This window comes from Macrosteles quadrilineatus, unplaced genomic scaffold, assembly GCF_028750875.1.
Source record: "Macrosteles quadrilineatus isolate MER2022 unplaced genomic scaffold, UCM_ALF_1.0 Scaffold_7__1_contigs__length_78375512, whole genome shotgun sequence".
Taxonomy (NCBI): domain Eukaryota; kingdom Metazoa; phylum Arthropoda; class Insecta; order Hemiptera; family Cicadellidae; genus Macrosteles; species Macrosteles quadrilineatus.
Window position 1 is genome coordinate 7185698 of NW_026542600.1, and position 13426 is coordinate 7199123.

Below are 13426 nucleotides of genomic sequence, written 5' to 3' on the forward strand. Positions count from 1 at the left end.
GCTACCAGGCTTGGTACAGGTTTGGTGGTCAATGTAGATTTTCAATTCCCTAAAAGTTTGAGTACCAGTGGAGTTAAGGAGCCGTAGAATCTTGATACAAGTAACTTTGGATACATAATCAATTCCAAAATTTCCCCTGATCTTGTCCAGGGTTTCATCTACCTTGCAGTAACATTGTCATTATCTCCTATGACATAATGAATGTTCTATTGTTCAAACTTGCCTGACAGCTGTCCTCAAAATTCATTCTTGAGACAACTACCTGGATGTTTGAGCTATATACCTGAGTGTAGCATCGAAACCTTAAAAACATTTGAAAATTATTCTTACAGTGATCCTGTTGTATGTATTACAGTGTTTACCATTATTTTTTTGGTTTGTCAGGTTGGCAGCTCTCCAAGGCCACCAGGAGGTTGTGAGGATCCTACTAGAGCACGGAGCAGATGTGAACGCACAAGACGCCGACTCCAGAACAACACTGTACATCCTGGCACTGGAGAACAGGGTAGCCATGGCCAAGTTCCTCATAGACCCAGGGGGGAGCGGATGTAGAGGCGAGAGACTCTGAGGTAAATTTAACCTGGTTTAAATTTTAAACCCTGGTAAATTTAAACCCTGGTAAATTTAACCCCAAGTTTAAAGGTAAATTTAAACTGTATACTCTCGACTATCCGAATAAAAATATTGCTGCAAGACCAGATAAGCGATAAGGATTGATAGTGTGAAACTGTAGTATACGTTTGTAAGTTATATTTATGTATTAAAAACTTTGAAACACACATTTATGAAAACCTCATGAACACCCATTAGAATCTTAAAACTTTCACAATCGAGAGAGTTAAATTTTGTTATTTTATTTTTACATATAGGCTATGTGTAGTTTTTTGTTCTACAACTATGTTTGTTTGACGTCACGTTTTGAACAACATTCAGTAGATTTTAAGCCAACTTGATGCCCAGTAAAACAATCTGCTAGAATGTTTGCGAGTACCTACAGTTGTGATTAAGCCTTGTCAATAGGCCTAACCCAGATTACAGCAATTTGTCTAAATTTTCAGTTTATTTTCACCACTGATTAAACCACAGGCCCCTTATTAAAGACTTTCTATGGCATTTTAAAACTTTTGTCATTTCAAAAATTGTGAATCGCACCGACATTGTGTTCTTCACTCCCACAACTATTCTAGCCAGTTCCCAATCTTTCCGACAATAAGATGGCACTATAACATGAATATAAGGTTTTACGTCATTTCTTTAAAGATGAGTTTAATCAGATGAGATAAAATCATTTTACTGATTATTTGTTTTCACATTTGTAAATTCCCTTCTAAATTGTTTATTTAAAAGGCACTTGTGCCCGGTGCGAGACGGTAGAGGATCGATTATGGTGGAAAGTAATGTCTTTCCATAAATATCGATTTTACCCACCGAATCGCCAGCAACTTGAGTATTTCCCTCCTATCCTGGATAGTAACTTTCTGTACGCTCAGCCCCACTTAAGTGAATTAGTGCCAGGTGAGTGGTCAAGTATAGGGAAGACCCAACGTTTACTTCGTAGATAGTAGAGTGTTTTCACCCTCTCTACGAAGTGCCTTTTTAGGGTTGTTTGACTGTATATTGTATATTGTACACTTCCAGATTCTCTTGATCTACCTTAACCCTCCGAGTGTTATTTGTCGCTGCAGCGACACATAACACACTTTGTGTAGTGTTTTGTGTCGCTGCAGCGACTCACAAACACTGTTTACGGCGAAGGCTCTATGACTGACAAAATCGGATTGAACTGGAGTCGAGTTAGGTATCGTTTTATTTGACAGATTCAGAGCTTTCTCCGGAAGTCTGTCTCTATTCATTTTAGTTCCGAAAATATTGTAGCAGACAGCTGACGTGCGTATTTGTAAACAGCTTGGTTAACCTCGGACCGATGACTGATGTGTTTTATTACGTTTATCATTGTTTTAGTGTAAAAAATCAAAAGTAGTGATATACGTGGTGCATTATAAGAAGATTTAAGTGATTTTGAAGGGCTGGTTGATGATCCTGAAGAAGTAGGTCGTGATATTGATGTAAATTATCAGCCAGATTCCTAGCTATGGTTAGGCTATGCATTCTTAGCTAAACGCTATGTACTGAAATCTGTTTTTTGCCCATAACTTATTTATTTGCAAATCTACTTCCTTATATTATTATATATTTGTAATCCTCATAAAATTTAGAACAAAGTGGCTATTTTCAAATATTTATAGGCCTATAATTTATACAATTTCATTGAGCGCGAACTTATTTTTTTTTTAATTTTCTGTAAATATTTTTTTTTTACCTAAAAATTTTTTTTGAAACAAAATGTTCCTTATGTTCTATGTATAATATTGAAGCCCATGATTTTCCAAACAAAATGGTATATAGAACAGTATAATTAACATTGTTTTCAAGCTTCTCAGATCTGTTTTAATAAAACCTTGCAAATGAGCAAAAAATAGGCAGACATTAAGGCCAAACAAGGGACACTCGGAGGATTAAGAGAGAACAACCTAGACTTTTCAAGGTACAAGGTAACGTGGCTTCTAGACCGATCTCTCTACTCAGGGGACGAGTTCCTGAAAAACGAGCAAATTAATTTTAACTTTGTAACTGACGCATGAATGTTTATTGTTTATCGTCTGCTGTCTTGTATTTGCAGGGCCGCACAGCACTTCACGTAAGCGCATGGCAAGGACACAGAGAGATGGTCTCCTTACTGCTAAGTCACGGACACGCAGACGTCAACGCTACAGACAACGAGCGCAGAACTGCTTTACACAGCGCAGCCTGGCAAGGACATTACCACATTGTTCAGATACTGCTGGAGCACAACGCAGAACCCGACCACACTTGTAACCAGGGAGCTACTCCTCTCGGTAAACTAAACTTGCTAACTACACAGCGATGTGTTGTAAACAAAATATTGTCTTTGACTGCTCCATTAACTTGACATATCATTCCAATGTTAAAGTTTTGAACAGATTTTGTTTGATAATGAAAATGAATATAGTTGAATCGAGCCTTTGAGAGAGTAAGCTGATAAAAATTATCTATTTCTGTTGAATAACGCTAATTTTTCATCCAAGCCAAGCTGCAAGTATTATTTATTGTAATCTGCTGCAGCTTTTATATTACATAAACTATCACAGTACCAGTGATTTTAAGTATAGAGAAAATAGAATTTTAGACCGCAGCACCTATGAGATACACATGGTTGGAAGTAACATTTTTGTTTTATCCTAACTTTTAAGGCTTTCTTTTTGTATCCATAATGATATACAAGAAACCCCACCTCAACATATCTTTGGATGACTTGCATATACATATGGAAGTATTATTAATCTAAACCTGAATATAGTACAATCAGGAGTTTGTTAGCTTTGGAATAGGTACACATGACTTGACCGAGTTTTTTACACCACCATCTTTAACCCAACTTTGAATTTACAAGGATTTGCAGAATGGTTAGAACAGTTAAACAGAAGCGTTCTATCGGCAAGTCGACCTATAGATCAAGTTTCCAAAGAACTTTCTTTTCCTACCCAACTTTACTATTTACTTATCTACCGATTCTTTACTACATGTTCCAAAACCAAACACTAATCCTTTAAGTGAATCAATAATTAAATAATCAACTTTTATTTATTTATTATTACTTGGTACAGCACATATATACAATGTATTTACGATACAAAAACTGCATAAGCCTTATAAAAAGGCTTGTCCGCAGTGTTTCTTATAATACTAATTGTCTTTTCCATCCTTTTCTTGATCTTGAGTCAGTGTGAACTTTTAACTGTACAAAAATATATTTCCTACTTCTTAAACAGTAGCAAATTTGGAAATGATTATAAATACCTTTAAGATTAAAAAAAATTTAAAAAATTCCAAATATGCCAGGAATTTTCTTAAAATTATTTAACATAATTATATTCTTTCAGATTACAAACATTCAATAAATAAATAAATATCTAACAAGAAATAATAACAGCTGAAACAATCTTTATCATGCAATAAAGCAGGAACTTTTAAACTGAACAACTCTTTTTTCCAAAACTACAGAGAAGGGCTACTAAGACAGAGTCACTACTCACTAGTAGTCATCCAACCTTTTCTGTAATCCTTTGGGTATTGAACCCTAGCTGACTGATCCCTATGCCTATGTTGGCCTATTTATTTAGTGAAACTGCCACTGAGTGTCATAAAGCAGTGTTTTGTTATGTTTGTAAACAGTTCAATCACACCTCCTAGCTTGCAAGGTGTAGGTAGACATTAGGTCATAAATCTAGTTCACTTAACCTACCTTCCAATACCCCCACAGTTACATATTTTTCACCTCCCCAAAACACTTTGAGTAAACTGCCCTTACGAAACACAATTTCCAATAGTGAAGTGTGATGTGTTTTACAGGTATCGCCGCACAAGAAGGCCATGAGGAATGTGTCAGGCTGCTGTTAGCTGTTGGAGCAAATCCCAACCACTCTGACCATTGTGGTAGAAACGCTCTCAAAGTGGCAGCTAAGAGTGGTCATCAAGGAGTCGTCAGACTACTGGAGCAAGCTCAAGTCAATGGTAACTGTCTTTACTAACGAAACTTTAACTGTGTAACATGGGTAAAACTCAGTACCCATTTGGTATTTCTCCATTCAGGAGATGTAATTAAAATCCTGATTTTGAAAAACTTAGAAGACCATTTAGCTGGACCCTAGATCCAAGTCTTTTGGCTCCAGATCCTCAATGAGACTGTCTATCAAAGACCTCCTTAAGTGGAAGGTTACCCACTGCAACATACAAGTTGCCCCTAATTCCCCCATTGTTCGAGCGACATCATTCTATACGTCAACACAACTATTTTTGTTCTTCATCACTTCCAGCCAACTTGCACAACATTGCCAAATTCTTACTCTTAACAATTTGACCCCCACTATTCTCACACCAACATAGCACTCATAAAGAGCCGACATTATTTGAGTTCTAAAAGGTTATTGAAATGTTCTGAACGCTGAAACCCTATAAGAACTTGTTGAAATTGAATCTAATAAAAATAAATGTATAATGTTTCTCACAATCACACTTTTTTGGTCAGCTCTCCAGGGCTTATAGATTGCCCAGCCACTGTTAATGATTGGGAATAAGGAAAAGTGGCATGTTAGAGTGAGTAAACCTCAATGTGATTTATCTACATCAAAATTTGTGGTTTTTTACTACCAATATGGGATTTGGAACCAGACAATATCCAAAACCTAGGGTGATAACATTAGTTTCTCCATGTTATGGAAGTGTTTCTCTGTTACAGCTGGCCTGGGTCCGGGAGCTGTAGCCCCACCACTCATCTGTCCCAGTGCCCCGCCATCTAGCTCACCAGAGTCTAGGGTGCTAACATTAGTTTCTCTGTTACAGCTGGCCTGGGTCTGGGAGCTGTAGCCCCACCACTCATCTGTCCCAGTGCCCCGCCATCTAGCTCACCAGAGTCTAGGGTGCTAACATTAGTTTCTCTGTTACAGCTGGCCTGGGTCTGGGAGCTGTAGCCCCACCACTGTCCCACCATCTGTCCCAGTATCCCGCTATCTTGCTCCTCAGAGCCTAGGGTGATAATATTAGTTTCTCCAGGTTATGGAAGTGTTTCTCTGTTACAGCTGGCCTGGGCCTGGAAGCCGTAGCCCCGCCATTCATCTCTCCCAGTGCCCCGCCATCTTGCTCATCAGAGTCTAGGGCGCTAACATTAGTTTCTCTGTTACAGCTGGCCTGGGTCTGGGAGCTGTAGCCCCACCATTCATCTGTCCCAGTGCCCCGCCATCTTCTTTCCCAGAGTCTAGGGTGATAACATTAGTTTCTCTGTTACAGCTGGTCTGGGTCTGGGAGCTGTAGCCCCGCCACTCATCTGTCCCAGTGCCCCGCCATCTTGCTCACCAGAGTCCACCACCAAGCGGAGGTCTATTGTGTCCAGTGATAGCAGCAACCTCACCAACAGCACCAAGAGCTCTCTCAAAGAACAGTCTCAGGTGATAACAACTGACCTACCAATCACTTCTTACACACACATACACATTCTTGTAGGAATATATAAAATGTCAGCGTACTGTGTTTGTCTTCAGTCTTAAGAGTAGTCAATGGAATACTATTCAGGTCATATAACCCATTATCAAACCTGACATAGAACGTTTGTTGGGTATATACTCTCTTCAATTTGATGTTGGATTTAATAAAGGATCATATGACCAAAACTAGTAATCTACTGACTACTCATAAGACTGAAAACAGACAAGGTACGTTAACCTTTTAAATTTTACGATTTTAGTGACCTTTTCTATTATACTGATTAAAGTATTTAATCACAAACATTAAGGCTGATCCTCACTTGTGACATTTACCAAGACACAATTCAAACATACTTGAACTGCGTATTTTTTTTGCCCCAATTTGTGATAAAATAGTTCACTATTTGTGAACTATTTCTGTTGATATTGCCGACTTACAAGCAGAGGGGCCCACACATTTCCTGCTTTGATGTGTAGGAAAGACCAACATTGAGTAGAAAACAACAATTACTGTCGTTCGACAAATCACAAGTAGATAAACTCATCCACACTATTAGTGATTTGGTGAGAATGTTTGGCGCTCGATAAATGCCGCACGTGTGAACCTGCCTTTCAGCTTTTAGTAATGATTCTGACCAATTAATGAGCTCATGTTAATCAGTAATGGACATGTTTGTTCTTTTGTACATTTCTTTCCACACTCATTTCTATTTCATCTTAAGGTCATGTTCCTGTTAAGCCTAATTTCATCATGTTGTGACTTTGATTATTTCTGATGTATGTTTGTGATTTCAGCAGTCATTTACGCACCAGCTAGAGAGATGTTCGCGCAAGTCTCGTATTCTGAGTCCTCTTCAGTCTCAACCTCCTAGTCCAATCTACGCTTCACCTCCGGCCAGTCCTCCTAATCCTTGCCGTAAGTGTCACACATTCTTTGTTATTGATGATGTTGAGTTTATGCTGTTTAAGGATTATTACATGAATTTTCCATTATTGATCTTGTCTTCAAGTAGTGTTAACCAGCAACAACAACAACAAGATTACTATTGGTACACAAACTATACATTGATCTGTAGATTCATGGTCTTCTGGGGTTGATTGTGTCAAAAACAACGCAACACTACCGTTGACCGACGTTTCAGCCTCGATACGCCATCTTCAGGGCGACTTGACTTCCGCACAGGGCTGACCTGTAATGTAATGTTTCACCTGAAGTTCATTGACCACTTTGAACCGCAACGTCTAGGAGCTTCCAGAGCTTTCCTGAATACCCTTGACTTGTATCGAGGCTGAAATATAGGTGAACAGTAGTTTTTTGTCGAGTTTGACACGGTCGACCCCAGACGACCACGGATCTAAAATTAGTGACTGTTTAAGCCTATCCAGGAAGATCAGACGTCTGTCTGTTGTTGAACTGTATTCCCCTAACATATTCAAACGATAAATTGCTATATTAGGTGCACAGCTAGTCTATAGACATACCACGAACAAAACAACCTGCGCAGAAACGAAAAGATCACGTGGTTCGTAGGTGTGGCGTACCATTCAAACCTGCGCGGCTCGAAACAGCCTAGGGTTCTTTTGTTTCTGGTATTACTATAGTGGTTAGAGTACAGGAAGGTACAAGGGGAAACAAGCTTATCGGACGACCGTAAGTGGTTTCAGCTCTAGTATGTTGTGCGGGAAATATACTTGTTACTAGCGGGGTAGAGCCAGAGCGAGAGCACTGTGCAGAAATTCCTATCGCTCAGGGCACAGTGTCTTCCTCCACCGTGGGTGTTCTAGTACATAAGGGAGAGGGGGGCGGTATTGGACTTTGCCCTAGACACCAACGCCTATGCTAGACACCACTTATAGTCCTCGCCACCCTAAGTTGAGGCAGCCCAAGGCCGCACGCCGTATATCTAGTGCGGCCTTGGGCTGCCTCAAGTTAGGGTGGCGAGGACTATAGGTGTACCATTGAGTGTTTCCTCTGTACCTAGACTGACTCAACAGCGCTCATGCATTGACCAACCACATTGATTATACATTGTTTTCTTCATCAGTTTCAATTATGAGAAGAAACATAACCCACTAAGTTTAAGATTTTATGGTACTGGATCTTTTTCTTTGTACCTAAATTGATTATTGAATTATTTTCCAGATGATCATTTCTCGAGGGACACGCACATGAGGATAATATTGGGCAGCTGCAAGGCTTCTCCGACACGGCCTGTGTGAGTAAAGTATATTATCTGCACTATGTAGAAGCCAGGAGCAAAATAATGAAGGAGTTTTAAAAGTTAAACTAAGCTGCTTTTAATAAATAAACTAATGAATTTGTTTATGAGCTGTTGGCAATTCATGGTGTTATAAAAGAGTGTTTCCTAACTCAAACTTTGGTTTTTTTAGGTCGGAAATAGTAAAAAGAGTGTTAAAGGTTTCACAAGAAGCATGTATCCAGATAAATATTTTTGTAATCTGAGGTCATAATAATATAACACCAAGCAAACCAATATTCATATCTTTGGGGTTTGCCTGTGTTGATTTTTGACAATCACTCGTGTTTTGAGTATATTTTTACTACACTAATACTTCTGGATTTTTTTCTGAGACCAGAAGTTAAGTGTGTTTTTGTGAACTCATAGTATTTTTAGTAAATTTCCCATTGGATGATATTCACTGCCTCCAAAGTCAAAGACCTGGAGATAAAACCTAATTTTGGGACTAAAAAATTCAATTAAATGAAAATAATCTCCTTTAAAAAAAAATAAATATTTACCACAATATATTTGAATACTCCGCATTTAACTACAGTTACTAAATAAAACTTAGAGTTGTTTATTTAACAGCCAAAAAATAGATTCATAAAAATTAAATATAATATATTTGTAATTTGAACCCTGGTGGGTTTGGAGAAAATCTTCAATATTGTAACAACCAAAAGCAAACTTTCACGGCCACATTTAAATTTAAATCAGTTAACTCTGCCAATATGATGGTTTACTTTTATGAAACTGCGCTTAAAATCATCAAGCACAATATATTCATCATGTCTCATGCATAGTGTATAAAAAAACAGAGTTTTGAACTCAATTTAAAATGTATTCATATATTATGTTGTTCGTATCTGCCATACACTGTTAAAATTTATTAAATAATATTATGGAATATCACAATGATCTAAGTAAGTCTATTTTAATTGTAACAGCACTTAATGTTTTGTAAAATAAATTGGGATGTTTAGTTTTTAAGTTGTTCAATGCTCTGGTTAGGTTACCAATACAATTGTAAATTATGTTACTAAGGTGTCTTTGAGTGGTAAATGAGTGGTTCTTTAGTTTTTGTGCTATTTTCAGCATCTTATTTTAACATTTTTTGTATTTTTAAACATTTGGATTTTAACCATCTGTTATCACGAATTTGTTAGGTCGAAATTAAATACCGTTTAGTGTTTTTGAATATTTTTACTAAGTTTGAGGCTAGTAATGTTAGTTGCAAGTGTGCTGCAATAAATGAATGGTTAATTATATTTAAAATTGCTACACAATTAACATATTTAGAATTTTTATGATAACTATCAGATTTAAAAAACATAAGTAACACAAGTATATATAGAGATACAAATTTAACAAAAATATGAATCTAATGTTGAATAATAAAAAACAAACAGAAATCATCCTAGTATAATTTTTAATTATGTCTGTAGAATCAGCAGACATAAACAGAACTCTTCCTGTGGGTCTGCTGGGTTGCTATAGTCTTTTAATGACCTTAATTGGTTGGTTTGAATATTTAACGGTGGTTGAATTAAAGAAACAAATGCGATAATTTCTGTGGGAGCAAGTTAACCATACAGTTGTGTTGGCCAGGATTTGAGGGCAAGGCTGAGGGTTGCTGGGGGTACTGCACGGTACAAGAGTCAGGTCATACACGCCAATCAGCTGTAATGACAATTTTGGACTAGTCCGTCCCTAGGAATTCCTTGTCCCTGATTTTAAATAAGTTTACAGAATGAGAATAAAATATGTTTAAAGTATTAAAAGAAGAGCAGATATTAGGAAACAGTACATGAGATGTTAAAAGAGTTGAAAAAAATAATTATTTGCAATTTAGTGATACAAACTCTTGAAGAATACTTTGTGTTCATACTGGGCTAAACCCATGGAAAGTGAAATTCCATGGAAGATATTATTGTAATTTTTTTAAATACAAATTAAGATATAAGGGATGTTACCTTAAATAGAGCGACAGTCTGGTATCATCTGCACCTTCCGAAGCCTAATTTTATAATTGCTTCTTGGGCAACATTCAAATGTTTGATAATACATTCATGCCAATCTTAATATAGTTTAGCTTTTTATACTGTCCTGTGTTGACAAGCAACGTCGTTTTACAGGGCCGCTAGCAAGCCTAAGCGCAACGGCATTGTGACCAATCCTGCGCTTCGGATCGTTCCAGCAATCAAGAATGGCCTAGAACTCGCTGCTGGCCGCAAAATAAACAACGCTACAACCACAAACAGCTTTCAATGGCGGAAGGAAACTCCATTATAGGATATGTAAGTGCTTGACTTCTGTCATGTTTATACAGTGAAACCTTGATAAGAAGACCCTCGATAACAAGTCGCCCTTGATAACAAGTGTCATTTTCAAATCCCCTTAAAATTATTTTACCTCTAATCACAGTTATTACAAACCTCGATAAGAAGTCAACCTTGATAACAAGTCTTATTTGACAATCCCCTTGAGAGTCTTGTTATCAAGGTTCTACTGTAGTTCAAGGTTTGTTTGAAATATAAATTGTTTGAGGACTAAACAGCATAGTTTGATCTGTCGCTGTTATAGCTCTTCAACGCCACACTCTCCTAATTTTGGATTCTGATGGTGTTCTGTACTGATCTAGTAATGTTACCTTATGTAGTATAATAATAATGTTATGTTCATGCATTTTGTTTATATACCCACCCCCTTTAATAAAAAAACGGAGGAGGGACGGAATTGGAATTTTCAGTATAAAGGTGAGGCGGGCTGCTCGGTCTAGGTGATGTTGCTACAGAATGTATCATCAAATCCCAATACAAGGCTGGAGTAGAATCAACAAACAAGCTAATGATTTTCTCCTTTGGATATAGGCAACATCCTTAGACATACGAAGACTGATGAGTTGAAGGCTTCCAATTAAAATGACTTATTTATTTTGTAAACTTTGTTTTAGTACTGATCCACTCTTTTAGTATATTTTTCCACTTAATGTTTCAACACTTATTTTTTTGCTGAATGTATATATTTTCTGTTTATGTGATGTACATTTTAGGTAACATGGAGACCCGTGAGCAAATAGCACATTTTAATAGGTTTCAAAACTTCGTTTTGGTTGAAAATAAATATTGAATGGAATATCCTTTTACTTTTCAAAGATTATGTTTACTAGGCCTAATTTAGAATAAATAAAGTCATTGCTTTTATATCTAGCCTACATCGAGTGATATACCTACCTCAATCAGGTTACAGTTACTAAAATACCCCCGCCGCAGCAAACCTGCAGACTAAGCGAATTTCCATTTGCCTGATTTGATTTTCAATTAAATCTATTCAAATAATATTAGGTTTAACGAGTACCTAGGTTTGCTGCCTACAGTGTAATAAAGTGTGTTTTTTAGTAAAGTATTAATAGCTTATTATAAAATAAATAGATTGGCCAAGCTTGATCCAAATATATGCATAAACAAGCAAACTACAACAGTTTACTTATTCTCCATAAGAATGACATGGGAATTTTTAATTTACAATTTTCTCTGTAACCAATAACCATACAAAAACACTTCAATATACTGAATTATTTGTTTTTTTAAGCTCTTTAAAATGGTCTAGAGGGTCAAAAATGAGAAAAACCAATTTTTACCCCATAAATCCCCCCATAAACCCCTGTTCTCATGGTCCGATCATGCTAGTTTGCGAACTCGTTTGAATAAACGTAGGTTTACTTGTTTGTACCAAATTTCATCGAAATCGAATCATTTTCGCTCGAGTTATCGTGCTGACGGACATATATATATGAAATCGAACAGATGGTATTTTTGGCTTCTAGGGACATCAAAATGAAAAAGTAAATCGGTCCCGGGACTAAGTCTTACCATGAGACCTATGGTAATAGCTTATTCCCTATAAGGAAATTTGCTAAAAGTAGCCTACCGGATATTTAAAATCTGACTGTGGTTAAACATTCAACTGAAGGATCAGGTGTTCACATTTAAATTCAGTTTTAAACTGTTACTAAGAATGTTGGTTAGCATCACTGAACCTTTGAAAGCAAACTCTAAAAATAAATCAAACCCTAGGGGAAGAAACCCTAAGGAAGCTGACCTTTTTCGTTACAAGTCGTCACTTCGCTACATCATAAGCTTTAAAATGACATCTTAGTCATAAAAATTGGTTAAGTAGGGCGGGTGATAAAGGTATAAATAGATGTTTTTTTTTGCCACACCCAGCATTAAACTATGACGAGTTAGTATAATATTTTTATTTTTATATTGAATTTCATATTGGCTACTAAGTATGTTGTCTGTTTCAGGAGCATTATAGACTTGCTGACCTAGGTAAGATTCCGTCGCCTAGCAGAGCGCATACTTCTACCAATATACATGTACATTTATATATAGAAAATCAAACTTAAGTTATATTCGAATAGTCCATTTATTTTTGTCAAATAAAATTTACAAAATCAGCGTATTTATGGAGATTTTGTAATCATTTGTATATTTTTATTATTTTTGTATGTGTGTAAACCAGATCATTATTTCAGGATGGTATCCCTATATACGACTTTTGTACTGTAGTAATTTAATGTGTTTGTAAGTTATCAATGTGTTAGTATTGATTGATCTTTTCACTATTCATTCTCTCTAGTAAGTGTCAAAGTTTCTGTGGGATTAGTCGAGTCTGAAGACTGTTGACACCAATAAATAGACTATTCACTGATTACACTTTACCGTAGTTGATCAAATCTGTGTCATCCAAATATATTTATTTGAGAATATCTGTCTTTGTTATCTTCCACACTATTTAATACTTTCCATTAAATAAAATACAATAAACCCTCATTTAATCAAGCTAATGAGGATTTGAGCCATTCAGATTAATGAAAGTCTGGATTAAATAAATAAAAAAAAAAACAGTATAAAAATGCTGCAGTATTTCGTGACCATTTGGTTACTCATTGTTTAGTAAAAGAAAACTACCTTTCTCTCAACTAACACAGGGTGTCCACAAAGTCTTGGCCTGATAAGGAAACCACATAGTATAAAAACGGGTGATAGAAGGATAAAGATGTATTTACAGATATAACAGGCAACTTTTTACGATTTTATAAGAAGGCTCGGGTGGCCT

At 36.5% G+C, this 13426-nt stretch overlaps 1 protein-coding gene across 2 annotated transcripts; it reads left to right on the forward strand.

Moving 5' to 3' along the window:
- The first annotated feature begins 409 nt into the window (after positions 1 to 409).
- LOC128997942 (ankyrin repeat domain-containing protein 50-like) lies at positions 410 to 13076 on the forward strand. Of its 2 annotated transcripts, none has more exons than XM_054423792.1 (8): positions 410 to 569; positions 2681 to 2897; positions 4432 to 4593; positions 5866 to 6023; positions 6858 to 6975; positions 8203 to 8275; positions 10438 to 10599; positions 12612 to 13076. In XM_054423792.1, the coding sequence occupies exons 2-7, from the start codon at positions 2726 to 2728 to the stop codon at positions 10592 to 10594; spliced, it is 840 nt and encodes a 279-aa protein (XP_054279767.1). In that variant the 5' UTR covers positions 410 to 569; positions 2681 to 2725; the 3' UTR covers positions 10595 to 10599; positions 12612 to 13076. The 2 variants fall into 2 exon arrangements, with proteins under 2 accessions (XP_054279767.1, XP_054279766.1); XM_054423791.1 differs by having other exon boundaries at positions 412 to 569; positions 6855 to 6975.
- Positions 13077 to 13426: the final 350 nt, after the last annotated feature.